Source organism: Perna viridis, chromosome 9 (genome assembly GCF_037379345.1).
Source record: "Perna viridis isolate PV_CMFRI_1.1 ecotype Kerala chromosome 9, ASM3737934v1, whole genome shotgun sequence".
Lineage (NCBI taxonomy): Eukaryota > Metazoa > Mollusca > Bivalvia > Mytilida > Mytilidae > Perna > Perna viridis.
Window position 1 is genome coordinate 25,615,556 of NC_142453.1, and position 20,420 is coordinate 25,635,975.

The 20,420-nt window shown below is 31.6% G+C and overlaps 1 protein-coding gene across 4 annotated transcripts in view; it reads right to left on the reverse strand.

Moving 5' to 3' along the window:
• Positions 1–19,878, reverse strand: part of LOC148607506 (sodium- and chloride-dependent GABA transporter ine-like) — a 52,874-nt gene extending 32,996 nt beyond the window's left edge. Inside the window, exons 1-4 of one of the 4 annotated variants that reach the window (XM_088547105.1) lie at positions 19,656–19,860; positions 15,464–15,574; positions 6,667–6,802; positions 308–442 (exon numbers count right to left, since the gene is read on the reverse strand). In XM_088547105.1, coding sequence (XP_088403231.1) covers positions 308–442; positions 6,667–6,796 — 265 coding nt within the window. In that variant the 5' untranslated portion in view covers positions 6,797–6,802; positions 15,464–15,574; positions 19,656–19,860. Of the gene's footprint in view, positions 1–307; positions 443–6,666; positions 6,803–8,883; positions 8,903–12,277; positions 12,297–15,463; positions 15,575–19,655 lie in introns of those variants that run through there. The other 3 variants (XM_088547104.1, XM_088547106.1, XM_088547102.1) reach the window with 3 other exon arrangements.
• Positions 19,879–20,420: the final 542 nt, after the last annotated feature.

Genomic DNA, 20,420 nt, shown 5'->3' on the forward strand with positions numbered 1-20,420 from the left:
ATTTGCAATTAGTCTCCAAAAGCTGAAAGATGTTTATTTCATTTTTATGGCCAATAACTACAATAGCAGTATTCAACAACTACAATGCAGTTAAGACTTCTGAAGACATTTCATCAACTAAAACTGAGGTTTTTATAAATTTTATGACAGACGAACAGACCGGAAGAACAAAAACAATTTGTCTAACCAGGAAATAGCCTCTCATACTTGTATAGATATCCCAGATCAAGGGAACTGCAGTTTGATATCAGTTACCTATTTTGAAAAATGATCATAGTTATACAGACTTAACAGAAATATTAATTACCCTTAAACAATGGGCAGATTTTGGCAAGTGCTCCAACTGGTCCTTGACTGGTGTATTGGCCAACGGCTAGCTCCATATAGAGAAGGGGTATACCACATAGTATCAACATCAGGAAAAATGGAATCAGAAAGGCTCCTGAAAAATAAAATATTGGAAAGATTATGACCAAATTTGCACCGGTAATCAAAATTGTAATTTGATGTAATTAGTGAAGTCATTTATGAACATGTAAATTCATATCAATTTTTTCTTAGTGAATGTAAACTTGAGCTTAATGTGACTAACATTTGTCTACACCTTTCCATCTAAACCTTATTATTTTAAACTTCATTAAGAATGTCACCAAAACAGAAGTAGAATTCTGGCATGAATGAACTTTTCTCAACTCTAAAAATTTATAAGAGTCATTACAAGAGGCTCACAAAGAGCCTGAATCACTCATCTGGCAAACCATCAAGTATTATCTTTAAAAAAAGATAGCTGACACGGTAAAATTTCATTCTTTTAACTTAAAATTTTCTACATTTCATTCAGGAAATAACACATGGCACGCAATTTTGATACTGTTTTTTTTCTAACAGAATTGCGATCAGGTGACTTGCGTTTCCATGGAAGAGCGTCTTTAAGGTCAAACGGTAAAAAGCGAAACTATGCAAACTGCGTCGGAAAAAAGGTGGGAAAATAGTCACCCAGAACAAACTTTGTCATATTGTAACTCCTCAGCCTTTTCTTTTGTTACACAAAAAAAAACCTTGGAGGCACTAGGCAGAAGAATCTGTCCAGAATTTGACCAGTCCGATTCTAAAATTAGCGTTAAACTGGTTGAATTTATTACCATTCCTTTTTATCTAAGCTCATACTTCACCTTAAATTCTTGAAGGAGTTATTGTTCTTTAATTCTAGTGATATCTAACTAAATGTTTAGTACCACCTGGTGGATAGAACCACTTTGATTTTCCTGTACTTTTTCTGTAGTAGAGCATAACAAAATTTTAAGTTTCAATATCTCCAGTGGATTACTTTTAATAGCACTTACATTTCCTAATACAGTTTCTATGTGGCCTACAGAAAGATTTGCAATAAAACTATTTGGTATTAAGAAATGCATGAATCACCCTTTAGAAACATCTGCCTGGTTTTAAGGCAGAGCTGTACTTAATTCAGTACACATGGGTTACTGTTTTCTTTTTCTGTTTCTGGTATTTTTACAATCTTTCAATTTCAGTATTTTGAACATTTGTGCTAAATTTACAGAATTTTTTCGTTTGCAAATTATACCTTACTAATGCCATATATTTTCACATAATGTCCACAAGAATTTATGGTAGACAAAACCTAATATTTTATTTGTCTACAGATTTTGCTAATGTCAAATTTTCTACAATGACATGAAGTTGCCTGCATTGTCATGCTAAAGGTATATCCCAACTTGTACAGGAAGTTGATTTTGGACAGTAACCAGTATATAATGCTCCATCAATATGAAACAACACCTATCCATCTTCAAACTGAGAGTGGAGATAATTGCAACAAAAAACTTTGGACAAAAGGACACAACTAATCCATTATACGACCCTTCAGTGGGGGTATAAATTAAAAGACTTTTTTTTACATGCTATTTGGAAAAAAAAACACATTTTTAATAAAAAATTGTAATATGACTGCTTTGTGTGCAGTAATAGGAATGTGATTTTCACTTGAAATTAGCACAAAGTTTCATGTGAAATCTACCATACTCCAGCTTTCACACAAATCCCATATAAAATATTCACATGAAAATAATATGAAGTGAACTTTACATTAAATTACATTAATTTCATATTAAGTGCATACATGTGAGATTCACAATCTCATTTAAAGGTGAAAAATGAGAATATAAATGAATACGAAAATAATCATTTCTCTCCCTTTCCCCTCACACTAACGACACCAATTCAACATTCCTATCAGAATATGTTGATCTTTCAAAAGAAAAAAAAATTTCTTTAACTGAAAGATTATGTAAAATTCAGAGATACAAGTATCTCATTAAACATATATAGCTAAAACAACAATTTTGACAATATTCTCTACAATTCCAAAAGTCAAATTAAATTTGTTTTATATACCAAAAGTGGCAGCAGTATAATCTCAGCTTATACTGCAGAAATCAGTAATTTTCTCAGATATTCTTTATGACTGAGTAAATTGTGTCCCTAAATGAATAAAATGCAAAATGCATGTCGATGAAAAAATACTTATATCTGAAAAAAAAATTCTTTATGGCCAAACTTCGTAAAATTTCTAACTCTTACAAAGATGGGAGCAATTAAAATTATTCAACCGCTGTTGAAATGACTATTTAAACACTATTTTTGACTCAGCACAAAACAGTTTATCATTCACACTCTGAATATTTATTTACATGGATATCCTTGTACAAATTACTCATGTAAATATTACGCTTTAAAATTGTCTTTAAGCATTATTTCGTTGATGAAGACAACCATTATCCTTTCAAAAAAACTAAAAAAAATCTTTCAAAAATGTTGAAAACAGGGCCCAAAAGAGGGTTTTACCGAACCTGACTCCTTCGATTTAACCAAGTCATTGGTAACAACATGCCATTCTGTGCAATTTATTTTAAGTATGGACCTTGAACTATTTTTCCCTAAATTGCATTAAGACCAGGCACATTTTCCTTAAATAACTGCTATTATAAATTCATAATAACTTCTTCAGAGAATTTATAGTTTTACAAGGGTACACATGCAAAAATGTTTCAAATGATTTTCACCTGAGTTTAACAAATGCAATTTGTGACAGTGTTCACATGAGATTCAAAATTCAAGTGAAAATAACCTCCATGTGAATTATGCTCTTATCACATAAGGCCAAAAAATTTAATTGTTTTTTTTTTCTTATTGCACCTAAAAAGATATTAGGAAGTGTTAAGGTAGGCAAAACATTTTATTTTAGTTTCAAAATGAAGAAATAATAACCACAACAACCAAAAAATCCAGATTTATTTTTCAATGGACAATAAAATGTTCAAAGTTGTTTGAAATTGAGGCAGGGTCAGGAAACCGGAAATGCAGAACTTATTTAATTTGGCCTAAAATATTATGTTTTTAACACAGTTTTATTGTCAATAACTCAACAAGGATGTGGTTAGATACTAATAGACAATTAATATCATTAACAAGGAAAAACAAAGTACTTGTTCATCATCTGAAATATTTCATATCATAAACAAAATAAAGTAACCCTATTGTCCTTCTGATTACATAAAAGAAAAAGTGGATTGATTGACTGATTGTGGTTTAACATCATATGGCAGACGACATTTCATGCCTTTCAGGACAATTAAACACACCCAATTTTGTTTTTAATTCCAATCCACACTGAAAATGGCAGTGGAATTTCAATGGAAACCCAGTGGACAAAAATATTCATGTGGAATTTTTATTAAACACAACCAATTTTGTTTTGAATTCCAATTCCCACTGATAATGGCATTGGAATTCCAGTGGAATAAGAAATTTCAATGGAATTTCAATGGAATTCTGCCGGAATTTGTTGTGAAGAAAAATATGCCGGTGGAATTCCAGTGAAATAAGAAATTTCAATGGAATTTCAATGGAATTCCCCTGGACTTTGTTGTGAAGAAAAATATGCCAGTGGAATTCCAGTGACAAACCCAGTGGACAAAAATATTCCAGTGGAATTCAAGTGGAATTAAGCACATCCTACTTTGTTTTTAATTCCAATATTACATGCTACATAAGATTTTTATTGGACTTGCTCACAGAAGCAACAACCCAGTTAGGCACGTCTCCATGAAGAGACACATTTTCTAACACAAGGCCAGCCAGTCTTCTCTTGATCTCCTATATTCTAACTGAAGGCCAGCAAGTCTCCTCTCCATATGTGGCATGGTTGGTGGAAAAGCAGTGACAAGGAAATGGGTATATGTTATTGAGCTAACGTAAATGGACACTTCTTCTGACACAGTCGGTATAGTTTCGCTTTTTACCCTTTGACCTTAAGGACGTTCTTCTATGGAAACACAAGTCATCTGATTGCAATTCCTCATTGGCCAAATACTGATAACTTAGTGGCGTTAAAAAAAAAATGTATAGAAAATTGTAATTGCATGCCACGTGTTATTTTCTTGAATGAAATGTAGAAACTTATAAGTAAAAAGAACAAAATTTTACTGTGTCGGGTATCTTTTTTAAAGATAGTACTTGTTTAACATTAAAAGCAATGACAAATGTAGGGGTTATCCTTATCTTTGTTACATAATAAATAAATCATGATTGAAAAAAAAACAAAGAGTTGATATGGCCAACTATTGTGTTTGTTATGGACAATTTAATAAAAATTTAAATGCAAACTATAGTCTCTTGCTCATCTAAAATTAAAATTATTTTATTTTAGAAAACCAATTTTGTTTATGTAAATGAATTCATGGGCAATTAATTTGACTGACAATTAAGCAATCGCAATATCCAACAAAAGCTACCAGACTTCAGTTTTATGCATCTCTAAATATTATATATGGATATAACCAGGCAATATCTATTTAATAATAAATGAACACCCTCAACTTAAGTGTACTTAAATTTTAGAACTATTAATTGATCTAATTTTGCATTGAACTTTAGAATGTTTTATGTGGGAGATTCTCCACCATTGATATTGTTTCATGATTTTTAGGTAAAAGCAAATTTTTATGTAAAAATTCAATTGTTTAGTATTTTTCACAAAAAAAAAATAAAATTGCAATGAAAGACCTCACACAAATGTAACATTTTTGAAGACAGAGACTCTAATTTTTTTCATTGACATAGCAGGAGTCTCCCCCGTTATGTTGGAGGGTTAACAGGTATGAGTTTTGTGATGTCTACAGTCTTGAAAACATGACCTAGCTCTTTGAATTCAAAAAGTAAATTCCAGGTACAAACACAATAATTGATTTTCACCTTTTTTCAAGCATCCAATTATTATGTATCATGCACATCAATTTAAAAATACCAAACATCCATACAATTTTTTTAATCAAAATCGGTTGAACAGTTTAGGATAAAATATGTTTTCAAGGTAGATGAACCAGGGTAACTGATATGACTCTCGTCTTTGACTCAGGCCATATCAGTTTTGCTGGTCTATTCCAAGGCTCTTGAGCAGTCAGTACTTTCTAATATTGCTCACACTATCATTTACTACAAATGTATTGCATGAATCAGTTATCAGGACTTCAGCTGGTTTATACAGGATTCACTACAAGATTTTTCCTGTCTGGTCAATGTTGAGGACAAAAAACATTCACTTGAGTTTATTTTTGCACAGAAGATATGACCATGAAGCTTTGAAGAAAGCGTCATACAATGACTTGCCTCCCACAAGTATAGGAATTGTTTGAGAAAATCAACAGATGTCCTAAATATTGACCAGTCTGACAGAACCTTATTTATTGACTCATTGTATTTAGTCCTATTTCTCTCCCCTTAAGGCCAAACAAATAAATATGCTTGTTTAAGGTTACATTGGATGAAAAAAGAACAGGGTAAGTACATGTAGGTGGGTAAAATCATTTGATCTTTTATAATAATTTTATTTAGTCCCTAATGGGAGGATTTCTTGATTTTAATGAGCTCAACTAAAAAATGATAGTTAAGTATCATTTAATAAAAAAATACCAATATAATGTGCTTGGATAAGGAGAAATTATATGGTAAGTAGAATAACCATCAACAGACTATTTTTCTCTAATCATTTTTTTAAATCGCAAAATTTGATATGTTTACACTATTTCATTGTGTTTATTCTTCAGTTGACAGAATTCATAAAAATTAGCAACTGCTAAAATTAATAAGTTTACAGTATTTCTTTGTGTTTATTCTTTCTTTTTCGTATTATCAATTTATTAATGTTATTTATGGTGTTTTTGTCTGTTTTCTTTGTCAAGCCTTTGTCCTCATATCATGTAAATTCTGTCCATATTTCTAATCATTGTCTCCGTGCTTTTGCTTTCATTTTGGTAACTAGTTTGATCTCTAAAATCACCTAGGGAGCAACCGTTCCATTTCTAAGGGAGCTTAGGGGATCATATATTTTGTGTCCAGTATTTTTTCTGTATAATTTCAGACCTGATTTTTCATTTTTAATTAAGCTTGTCTAGGATTTTTTTTTCTACAACTTCAATCCTACCTTTTAATTTTACCTAATTGTATGTCCTGAATTTTTTTAACTATACATCATTGTTCTGTCTTTTTATTTCAATTTCGATGTCATAAGAATCAAATGACTGCTCCCCTACAGAAAAGCATCAAATCAGACTTAGATAATATTCTTTACATTGCTTGTAAACTTACCACCACCACTTTCAAAGCACAAGTATGGAAAACGCCACACATTTCCAAGTCCAACGGAATATCCAACAACTGCCAAAACAAACTCAATCTTCCTACTCCAGTTATCTCTGTCTTCTATCAAGGATTTCATACTGCACTGTAAAAGCATGAGAAAAAGATACAATGTTAATGACAAAATAAAAATTTCCTACAAAAACAGAATATAAAAACTAAACTTTTAAATGACACCCACCTAAGGTACTTCATCAAGTAGTTAACTAGACAGTTAAAAAAAAAAAAAACTTAAACTATCGATCAGAGTTCAATTCGCCTTGTCAACTGTACAGTCAACTTTTTAATAAATGGAAAAAAGAATTGATACGGTGAAACACAAAAAAATGTACCAGCTAATAACCTAAATCAAAAATAGTAAATATATTTTCTGAGATCACCAAAAGGTCTTCAAATAGTGTTAGCACACCTTTAGTTAAGCTCTGGAAACCCTGACAACAAAAGTACTAAAATCCTCAGAAACAGAACCATGACAATTATCCAAAATCAGACAAAAAGTAAAATAAACAAAAAGGCACATTAATGACCAACATCTCCTGACTGTGGGCTGGTGTATGAAATCTGCAGGGGCAAAATCAAGTAGTAAATAGACTTTTTAGTCAACAGTGGATAGCTCAGAAAATGATTTAAAAGTTCCCTTACAGAGCAACAAATTTTGTACAAAATAAAGAGTTCTCTCCCCTTTTAAATGAATTTCAATGCCTTCTATGTAATCTAATTCTCTTAAATACATGCAGTTGTAATTTATCAAAAACCAACATTCAACTATGATGAAATATGCATTTGTAATATAAAATGGATAAAAATTCACTGCCTGGTTTTTGCATTAACACCCTCTTAAAAGTATATACAAAGAAACTTTATCACAGTGGCAACAATAACTAGGCAAAAACTAAATAATTTTCAAAAGTGCAATAAAACACTTCTACAAGGCCGGAAACTAGTCAGTTGGGATTATGGTATTTTTTTTTTATTTCAAAAGTGCAAGAAAAACAAATGAACACTTTCATTAACATGATAAACTAAGGTGGAACCTGCTGTGGACATATATATTTCTATTTTTCACATGTATGCATCACTGTGTTCTGATTAATAATTGAAAATTTTAATTTGAAAATTTATGCAGTTAACATCAAGTTCAGTAATTTGTAGCAAATTGGTTGACTGTCGATTGTGGTTACACATTCTTTGAAGATATTTCATGCATTTCAGGATCAGAATATGTATGATCAATCACAGACCCTAGCTTAACTATACATACTAGTCCAACATGCTGAGACAGATTTTCATTGTTCTAGGTTACCTACAGAAACAACGACTCATTGTCTGTAGATATATATGTTCCCTCACTTAATATAATTATCCATTAGTGATCGGGAACAGAAACCCATTTTTCAGTTCCAACACTGCATGCATAACATTATCATTAAAGATAACACTTCAATTCTAGCTTCCATAAACAAGGAATATTTTCTTCCCACATATTTATTCATTAAGAACATGAACGTGGGCAAAGCCCTATATATAGTTCTATTACAATAAAAAAAAATTGAAAAGTATTTAGGCTAAACTTTAACAAATCATCAAGTTTGCTTATTAATTAGTTCAATATGTGGGCAGAAAGTATTTTTGAAGAGTGCAACTTTCATAAACACAATAAAAAAATAAATTTATTTTTATTTTATGTTGTCATACCATATTTATCCATCAAATGTGTGGGAAGAGAACATTACCGTAACACTATCAAATATATACATTTGTTATGAAGTTTCAAGCTCCATGAATTCTTTCTCCAAACATACTTATTTATTTTACAAATATGTGGGCAGAACCAAAACAGCATAGCCCATTAAAAAGGCTGCTGTATACATAATATAAACACATTTAGTTCAATCAAATAAAATAGATATATTTTTAAAGCTAAAAATTTTGCTTAAATATGCAAAATGTAAAATATTTAGCGATATTAACTATTCCATGATCAACAAATAGTACAAGGTGACAGAAAGTCATAAAGTGCATGCTGCCTGATTTTTAAATGCAAACATGTAAAATATTAGAATTAGTAGCTAGTTTGGTACAGTTGTACTTGTATTCAGATGAATACATAAAAATATAGCTTTGTATGTGGTAAATATAAAAAAAAAATGTGAAAAGTACACTTACCTTATCCTTTTCAGAAACATTTTTACCAGAAAGATTTGATGCTGGTACTTGAATTGTAGAAATCTCCATTTTAGGCATTTTGAGTTATTTAGATCAGTCCATTCTACTCAATTACTATATTTAGTCTAAACATGTACCACACTTTCTTGCAACCTTGACAATACTATTTATTCATACTGCCAAACATTTAATTAAAAGTCATGCATGATACTAAATCTTACAAGCTCATCTTTAAACATGTCCATTTAAGTTGGAGCAAAATTATCATTTTAATAGTAAGATCAAAAGCTTATGTTCAGGTATGTAAATTGCATTTTTAGTATAAAAAAACTTCTAATAAAATAATTTTTCATAATCTCAAAAAAAATAATGAGGTTTCAATAATATTGACATATTCATCAAGTTTATATCTAGTGGTCATGACCTTGTGGCCTCAGGTTTTATGGTATCTTTCCTTTCATGCTACAAAAAATAGCTTTTAAAGGGCATACATTGGTTATATTCAGGGGGCAAGAATTGGTCTGATAATTATCTGATGAAGGTTCATAGGTAGTTAGTTGACTGGACAAGTGAGAAAAAGATTTAAAATATTTATTGAACTGTTTGATATAAAATTAATTCTAATCGTACAGTTCATCACTTTGGAACTTCATCATTTGACAGTTACTTAATCAATGGAAGACTAATTCTATCTCTTAAACATCATTATTAATTGTGCTGTAATTATGTGGATATGAGCTATAAGGTAATATCAGGATACTTCTCATATATGTTTGTTTCACATAAGGTCAATACATTTACTGCCCTGCTCACAGCCTTAGGTAAATTAAAATCTAATTAATCTCAGGATGAGTTCATTTGAAGAAATGAACAAAATCACTACTTCAGTAATATAGGATTTCATTGTGCTACCACAGAGAAGCAAAAACTCACAGGTAGGCCTGATAATGGTTTATCTTCACAGGCACACATTACTTTGAATCTGCACCAACCAGGCACCATCTGATCTCCTGTTTGGCATATGATTGGCAGAAAACCTAGAACCACCAATTTTTAAGTCTTCAATATGACTCCATCAAATGCACAACCATTTGCCCTTAAGCCATTGTTGCTACAAGATTTGTTTCAGTTCCACATTTGCATCAGGCCTTCATTACTTTCATTTTAATAGGTAAAAAATTTTCTTAGCTATTGGCTAGCTTGTAAATGAAGGTATTATTTAAGGGATAATTTTCATACATCTGCATCATGTTTCAAAGGATTATAAAGTTAAACAAGATTGCTTAAACATTACATCCCACATATTCATGAGTTTTAAAAAAAAAAATAATAACCATGCAACTCATCATAACATCCTACACATTCTTGCTGAGTCCAGAACATTGTTAATGTAAACTTTTATAAACTTTATGTGCATAGATGAACCTATAAAAATAATGTTGAAATTGTTTGGCAGAATTTCATATACACTTAAAATATTTTGTCTAGGTTCAGTGTGTTTTTGGTACTACATAGGGGGGTGGCCATTTGACCCGGAAGTGGTTAGTGAGACCTCATCTGAGTTTGATTATCTCCCTTAGCAGTTGTCCAACAATGAATGTACTCCTTGGTTAAACATCTTCATAAGATACAAATGGTCCTACAAAATTCCATTCATTTTTTTTAAGCAGAGTTAAAGAGGTTTTTAACATGCAAAAATAGAGCATTAGTTGATACCTTGCCTATAATGGTGAGAAAATGGGATTGCAAAATGTTCAAAATCGTCTTAACTCGATCATTGCATTTTGGATTTTGCTGAAAATTAAACTAATAACCTGTTTGCAAATTTTTTTTCTTTAAATCACTGACCCAATCTCAAGTTATCATCAGGAAACCATCAGAGACCGACAGACAGATGAACAGAGGAACAAACAACTTTTTTGAGGGTATCAGATGACACCTCACCTCTTTGTGTGAAAAGGTAAAAAACTCAGAAGTTGGATTATCTTGCTATGGAGTCCTCCAACAATAGTTATACCATAAAGCAGATTGTTTTGGCAGGTGTGAAATTAGGTGATTTGTGGCAAAGTAAGGCATTTCTAAATATGGTGGTTGCTCAGTGGTGCACTATGTATTTAAGCCCAGGGTAAATACATAGACAGACCATGAAAATTTGCACCTTGTGAAAATTACCCCTTTACTTCTTTCAGCACTTATGTTTTAGATGGCTCTGTAAAATTTCATCAATATTTCTAGAGCAGTTTAGAAGGAGTTTCACTTACATGAAATGCGGACATTGATGTATGGAAAGAAAGATAGACTGGCAAGGTAATTCCTATATATGGCACCCCCAAACTCAGTTTGATGGGGGAGTTTAATTAACCATATTGTTTTAGGTAACTTTGATAGTGAAAGAGTAATCAAGGGAACCAACGTCATAGCGGTAATCAAAAGAATGTAATCCAGGGACAAAGACCAGACATGGAAAACAGACATTCACAACAAAGAACATAAAGTAACTAAAATCATACATACAAAGTAACAAAAGTAAATGAGTGACTCTTGCAATCTTCATGATCTATTTGGTGAATTTTTAAAGTTTGATTATTAGGGACAAAAGCAGAAAGTTAGGTCTAAAGAGGAAATCAATTCTCCTAACTTGTCTACCAGTGCGGGTCCAGGTGTCAAAAGAATAGGCCCGTAGCAGCCCTAAGCTTGTCGTAAAAGGTGACTAAATAGTGCTCAGAAACTCTGACAGGGCTAGGGTGACTGGGTTATGTGTCCGAAATGGTGGAATGGAGTACTCCTGGCATACTACATGCTGGGGTTGTCAGGCCATAATACGAAAATGTGACCATTATGGTGCAACGTGTTGGGAAAGATGCCACATCCCTCACACATTAAAGAACCCTGCTGTGGTATTCGAAAGGACAAGGAACCTTTGCGCTCCGCCACAGGAGGCTTAATTGCCAGACCCTACCAACCTCTCCCTATTTCCGGTAGGAAAATTTTGTCTACCCTAATTTTCATTTTATTATCATTTCATGTCCAATTCATCATCCATCCCATGTTCAACGCCCAAATATAGCTGAAATATTGATGCTTGGGCGTTAAACACCAATAATGAATCCATACTTACTGGTCACTTAATTGATACCCTTTTTGTGAGTGTTTTAAGAAAAGCAAAGGAAGCTTACCCTACAAGGGCATCTGGTGCACACTCCCAGTTTTAGATGGAGTCTGAGTGGCTCATTTGCTTTTGTTTCTTTGTACATTTATTTTGGTTTTTTCATGTTCTTTGTTGTATGTCTGTTTTCCTTGTCTGGTCTTTATCCTTGAATTATATTCTTTTGATTTTTGTTCAAATCTTTGTTCACTTGATTACTCTTGCATACATTCAAACAGAAGTACATACCCTTAATTTTGTCAAAGAAGTATTTACCACACATCAAAATACATGCATTTCCTTAGAATCCAGTAACCAAAATGACTAAGTTTTAAAGGAACTTTAAAAATAGTTTATGTAATTCCTCACAATCAAACTTACTTTCATCTGATTAGCATGGAACAAAGAGTGAAGAAAAATAGCCATTTAACAATTTAAATAATAAACCTGAAATAACTTGTTAGGGGTAGACTAAATTTGTGTTGATGTTTCACATATTTTAAAGGGGTGATTAGAATTTAATATAATAAGAGAAAACTAAACTACCACACATACGAAAACAAAAGCTGTTAAAGGCCAATTAAAACAAAAAGTTCATTATTTAATGATTTGAAAGGTTATTTCTATTAAGTAGCGGTCTTTATAAAAATCAGAAAGGAGGTAATTCATGCATGTCAAAAACCCACCAAATCCAGTTTTATGTCTTGTTCATAAACAGCTATAGACCACATAACCAGTCTTAGTTTATCATTTGTTCTTGTGCTTTTGAGATAAAAAATTAAATTGATTGTACATGAAATTGGCACTTTGCAAGAGTTATAGTTCTTGATTTGGTTTGATATGGTTGATTTTAGTGGAAGGTTAAAGTGTAGTTTTCTCAAAAGTACAGATCTAAATACAAAAAGGAGTATTGATATACAAGAATATAGTATATGTTGACCAAAAAGCATCGTTTGTTCCGATGGTTTTTCTACACTATGAATCACCTTACCATAGGCCGTGTCTGAATTTTATAAGGAAGAGTACTTAAAAAAACACTAGTGATCTTAAAACAGTAAAAGATGTTGAAACATTAAACAAAAACACTAATTTATTCTCATTATTCTAACGTGGACATGTAGTTCAGACCTTGTACAAAAAAGAATAAACTGAAAAAAGGTAATTTTCACAAGCTACTAATTTTGGCGTATTTTAGTGGTATGGTGAAAAATCATAAAATAAATTTTGCAAAATATTTACTCCAAGCTTAACAATTTAATGCAGTACTAAGCATTCATCAAAATTACAAATGGCAATTCTTTCATATACCTTTTTCCTCCTTAAAAAAATTGCCAAATTTTACATCTGCCATAGTTATACACCATACAATATTTTATAAATGTGACTGACAATTTTTTTGTTTCTATCTAATGAGCATATTTATAAGGTACTGATTTGTGCTTTGCAGTGCAAGAATTAAGTTAGTGGTACTATTGTATTATTTCAGCACTGCAAAATATAGCTTATTTAATATACTGTTTAGTCCAATGCTAAAATTACAACTAATAACATCAAAGTAAGTAGACAAGCAAAAATTCTTAATAGACTGTGAAAACTATGCTAGCAGTTATGAAGCCATTTCAAATTCATCATATTGTCAAAAGAATTCAGAAAGTGTTAGGATATATCAATAATAATAAAAAATATTGAAAGTTGATCACAGATTACCCAGCATTCCAAATTTTCCATTGTAAGAAGGCCACAACTCAACTCCAATAGTAAATAATATGCAATATAAGATGGACCTGACTTCATATTTCTCAGTATAACTCAACCTGAATAGTAAATACAATATTCACCTATATTTAAGAGTCAAAAGCACTGAGAAGATTTAGTTGAAAGGAACAGTTCATTATCATTCAGAAACCAAAAGTGACAGACAGACAGACATAGACATGCAAACAGGCAGTCAAATAGGCAGACAGACATACAGACTTGCAGACAGGCAGTCAAACAGACAGACAGGTATACATCAAATCAAATTTTTATAAGCATTGATCAGTACGAAATGAACAAAAAAAATTATAATACATTAATATTACATGTTATTTCCGTAATGGTTGGCACCCATGACTCCTTGCATTGTCAATGATGGTCTGCTTTTAACGTTTCATTAAATAAATATACAAATTTGTTCCAAGATTATGAATATAAAATATATATTTACCAACTAGTACCAAGAAGTTATATCTGGAAAGTTTTATAAACTTCTAAATTTATTGTACAAGGATGGTGCAAGCTATCAGTTTTTCCATACCCTGATCTGTGTTTACCTAAATCTTTTGTATTTCATAATTATGAGCATATTACATAAGACTGAAGTTATCTAGACCTGTACCATTTTTCTTAATGACAATTCATATTGGAAACTTCAAAGAGAAATTCTTAAAATTAAGGAGAATCCCTACAATCAAAACCTGTTCTCCATTTTGTCTTGAATCCTCACAATGTCAGGGTCCCTCTTTCAACTTTTTAACAGTGAAACAAAGGAGCCCTGTCAATGAAAGGAGGTTCATTTTACACCCCCTGGCTTAAAAATTTGAAAGGTATACAGGAATCACTATCTCTTTTTGTCTTTCTGTCTGTTAGTTTACAAATATGGTATATTTCAGCTGATTATACACTGTAAACTTTATGTCTGTCAATTTTTAGTAGTGGTAGTCGTCTTTCTACAGATTTTTTTTTAAATTTCAGCATAGGTCTAACTCATCATGCCGAACAATTTAACCCACAACCAGATTGTTTTGGAGTTATATGCATAATTCTGAAATTAGACCCCTATGGTCTATTTTTAGTAACGGTGGCTATGTTTTACCCAAGATAAAAAATCCCCATGCACAGATATGTAATGATGTTCTACATACCATTCATGCTAAGTTTTGTTTCAATCCATCCAGTAGTTTCAGAGGAGAAGATTTTCTAAGTTGAAAATGTAAAATTCAGGGGAAAAAATCCATTTCTGGACCCATAATCATTCACTCGTAACACATCTTTCTAAAAATTTCGGCACAGATCCATCCCTTCATGCCGAACAATTTACGTCCTGTCAGATATTAGCTGAACCCAACTTTTTTGTATTAATTGCCTAATTCTGCAATTTAACCCCTATAGTCTATTTTTAGTAATGGCAGTCATATTTCCTGCCAGATAAAAAATCCTAACACAAGGAATAGTTATAAAATACTGTAAGGAACATTCATGCAAAGTTTGGTTACAAGCGGTTGAGTAGTTTCAGAAGAAAAGATGTTTGAAAAAGTTAATGGACGATGACATCAGACGATGGACAGATAGTGACGGCAATACATCACATGGTCTTTCCACCAGGTGAGCTAAAAATTTGTTAATAAATAGCTAAAAATAAAAAAAGGCATGCATCATTACTCAGACGGAACTTACTGCTTTTTGGATATTTAAGGAGGTAGACCTTGGGTAAGGGACAATTAACTCATGAAGTCAGTGATATGTTTGTATCATATTCAATTTCAGCAAAACCTTTCAAGCTTTTCTCTGAAACAGAATGAAATCAGTCAAAGTCACCTTGATGCTTACATGAGATTGATGTAAAATAATGAATACAAACGTTCAAATGATTTTAAAGAGTTGTGTTCCTTACCCTCTCCCTCCTTAATTCCATCAAAGAATAGTAGTAATAATGCTGTTACACAAAGTTCAATTTTACATACAAGAGTGTAAGTTCCTGAACTTTTCCAAGTTTCAAATCCACTTTACCAAAAGATATACATATATAAAATACATGAAGGTTCATTTACCTTAAGGTTCTTAACCTCTAGGTAAATTCACAAAAACAAATTAAATGTAACTCAGAAATTTAGCAATGCTCTTTTATACTAGTTAGTTTAATTTCACAAATATTTACATTAAATAAATGAAAAGGGCTTTCAATGTCAAGTCTAATTAAAGAGATAAAAAGTTTTAAAACTTGTTGAATGCAAATTTAAATCTACAAGTGCTCTCATCATAAATGATCATATCTTGGTCATTCATGACTATCAATTGATTATTCTATAATCAACTAAATTTCTAAGTGTTTTATCAACAAGTAAAAAAAAATATAAGATCTTTTTTAAACATGTACATACATAAAAAACCCGAGTCAAAATCAAACAGTGCCTTCCTGCTAGACCAACTAATGTAATTTTGTTTTGTTTTTTTTGTTTAACTTGTCACGAGAGGCTAAAAACCACTAATTCCACTTCCCATAGGCTTCTATGCTAATTTCACAATATTCAATGGCTTCTCTGGACTTTACCTTAACTTTAACCTGCAGAGGACTATATATCAGCATGATTCTACATATGTCAGCTCACAATCCTCAGAATGGCATGTGGGGTTAGCAGACTTGCAGTGCAGTACTGGTCACCGGAAGTGAAGGGTCTATAAATAGCATGGGAAATCCCAGTGTTTTCACAAGATAGGGGTATATTTAGAAATCATTATGGAGATTAGGCTTCACATCACAAGAAGCAAAATGCACCTATGAAATGTACAGAAATGTTTTTCCTTTCAGAAACTGTTTAAATTTTTTAAATAAGATGAGAACTTTTTTCACAGCACTATGAGGAACAGGAGTAATTTCTGCGTAGGACTATTTTTGCGTACGTTCCAAATGCTCATTGGTTGAATTGGTGGTCTGTAACCGAGAGGCATGAAAACTTCACTGCACGCCAAGTCAGTTTCTACAAAACATGCCCACTCAAACAATTTGACATTTTTGTTTGTTTGTTTTTTTTTTATTTCTACCCAATTCAAATAATAACATCTATCAAAATATAAAAAGATTATGATATATTTTAATGATCAACTTTAAGTTCAAGAGTGGAAGAAAAAGTAACTCAAAATGTGAATACTAGTACCATGGGTAGCCATTCAGACCTGTTTATCAATGTCTGTTTTTAAATTTTGTCTATTTTTTTTCATCTGTTTATAACATTTGAAAATCTATTTTCATTTTTGATGTCTTTTGTTTGGTAAAATCTGGTTTTGAAAATGGTGTCTATTTTTGTATAAGAATGGCTGCCCATATGTATTTCATTAGGAAATTTAGCAATCTATATAAAAAGGTGTATAGTAGCCTTAGTTATGGAGGCTATTATTGTAAATATAAGGGTTTTATAGTTATATGTAAGGAGCAACCATGAACTTTTCATCGGGAGAGCCAGGATGAAACATAAAATAAAACTGCAGGACCAGTATTTCAAGGGCAATAACTCAGCCAAAAATCAATGAAAGAGTTTACATCATCGATTTAAACATGTATGTTGGATCAAAATGGGTTAATACAGTCCATGATGGTTTAACAAGGCTTCCAGTAATCACGCACTGCTTGCTTCAAATAGAGAGTGGTAACTTGGCACCAACAATTCTATCACTAATGGGAGGAGGTATGGATTCTCATACCTAATGAAGTAAAATAGATCCACACAACCATTTTTGGTGGTAATCTTTCGACTTAGAGACAAAAATTAGGACATAAATGTAAATATTAGAAATAACTTGGATATATAAAATTCTGCTTTGTATTTCTTATATCCAATCCACCCTTTACCCAATTCATTATAAAATGGTTCCTTTTACACCCAGCTGCATAAAATAATAGGATTTCACTGTCTATTCAAAATCATTATAAATGGAGGTATAGGAAAAATGTCATAAGACAACAACACTAGTATATTAATTTACAAGGGTTCATCCATTACTATTAAAGGGTTGGACTGCCCCACCCTTAAATTGCTAGCCCTACCCTTGAATTTTGAGCTTCACCCTTAAACTTCAGAGAATGATAGCAAAACCACATTTTATGTGAATACATCTAAATATGGTGCAGGAAATTACATTTTTTTTTCTTTTGAAGCAAATGTTTGGAGATGGATTAATATAAGCTTTGCTTGATTCCTTATCCAGTGTGTATTATTGTACTGGGTAAAATTCAAACAGAAATGTATTTGACTGAATAAATATTTTTAAACTAAATATAAGCTAAGACCATAAAATTAGATTTACAGATCTCTAAAACATATGAAAAACTTTGATTAGATATTTCGAAGACTTTGGACATGGAACATAGGTTGATTTGCCATGCCCTTGAAATTATATCTGTGTTGATCCCTGAGTTACATACATGAACATATGTCTAGCCATTTTTATGAGCTTACAGTTACAACAGGATATATCTTAATTTTCTCATTGATTAAAATGAATGGTGCACATAAATAAACACATAGTCTGCACAGGACGCATTCATTTCTACTTTAATGAGAAATAAAAATTTTTCAATCTAGGAAATGTTTTGGCAGCCTCTGATTTGAATGGTATAATATATCCCAAATAAACCTGGATTAATGGTTAAGTTATATGTATGTTTAATTCAATAGCACATTATGTATATGGCTGTCATATTTGAAATGCTTGAGAGTAAACATACATGCTTTAATTGGACTCAGAATGTAGTACTCTCATTTTCAAGTAAGTAAAACTGGGTCAAGGTCTATAATTTGTAAATAATAAACTATCCTATCACATTAGATGAGATCATACAAGTTATGTACTGCATATTCTAGTAGAAACCAGGTAGATCCTATGATATTGTCAGTACAGGGTAAATTTTATTCCAACATTTTTTCTGTTCCAATTTAATGTTTAACTGGCATTTTTCTTTATCAAAAGTGGAACAAAGTCTCCCTAAAATATCAACTATACTATATGTACGAAGAAATAAGGAGTTATTTCTCTTCATTTTCAAGTTAATAGTACTTTCCATGTGATTTATTTCATTCTTAAAGTTTCAGTAAATTATAAACCCACATTTATCTTGAAACAACATTTTGCAATTGTGCTTAAACATGTACCCAATGCCTGAGTCTTCCATGGACACCTTAATTCATTGACTTTTAATTTCACATTTTTATGGATGCATTATTAAATTTATTCAAATTAGAAAATAGATTTTTTTTCACATGGAAGAAATATAAATTAATGTATTTTTTAATACTTTTAAAATTATTTTAAGTCATAATTTACTAACCCAAACCTGTAGCTATGGGCCCTACAAAGCTTTTACAATTGAAACATAAAAGAGATCTATCAAAATTAAGATTTGTATTCACAGAAAGTTAATTTTTTTTTTTCATAAATGTAATTTTTTTTATTTCAAAGTTTGCATGATAGTTAGTTGTAATGTTTCAAAAAAGAAATCTTTGGATTTTAAATTTGTGAAGTTTTATTTGGAGATGCAATACATAATACTTTTCATTTTGTTTATGACAACCTTCCAAATCTTGACTATTCCATGCATGATACCAGAACAAAATAATAAGTTAAGAGAAAGTTGATGTGAAGGGACCAATTTAATACAATTTTCAAATAGTACACGAATGTACATCATTTCATTTATTCTTTGAATGTTACTTCAACCCTCCCCCCCCCCCCTCAAATGTGCTTTTCTCTCTACATTATGTGCCAGTAATTAAATATTTTAAATATTTGATGTTTTGAACGACTAAAACCTTATCTTTAAAAATCTATGGTAAGATAAACGAAAATTGTATTAAAAAACAATTACGTAAATTACCTGTCAACAGGTGCTCTGTAAGAAGCCGGTTTGAACACTATGCTGTATATTTAAACAATTATAATATAATGTTGACAAACATGACACAAAACTGACTGAGGACTCTATCACATCGGTGCATGTCCAACTGCAGTTGAAATCCTTCTCAATCCTTCTTATACAACTAACTTATTGAAAGCTGACTGGTATCCGGTTTACTGACTCTTAGCTTCGTCAGTTTGCTTAACCAGTATGAACCAGTTAAGGGTCACGATGCGCGGAGAAGAGGTTTCTAGATATTTATGAAGAGTCAATCTTCACCAAATCAGAAAAGTACACTTTCTGTACCACGAGCACTACTAGCTACCACACATCCTGTACTGAGTGTGTAGGCTGATCCAGACATGTTATATAAAGCACAATCAAATTTCATAGCTATGCCGACACTAAGGGACTGTGCAATATTAATCTGAAAAGGGGGAGGGGGCGGTGGACAGCAAGCAATAACTTTTAAAAAATCTGTTTGCCCGCTGTCATAATATAAAAAAACTTCATGCCCCCCTTTTCACATTATTAAAAAAAAACTTGCAGCCCCGCTAATTGTCAATCACAAAGACAATATAAAAATAGGTCTTAAATTATAATGCATCTTTAATTCCTGTAAATAAAGAACTGTAAGAGTCAACATTTAAGTAGCAGTCTGTATAAAATCATGCATAGGGCCATTTATGCATATCAAAAACCAACCAATTTCTGTTCTATTTCCTGCATAGAAACCTTGAAATT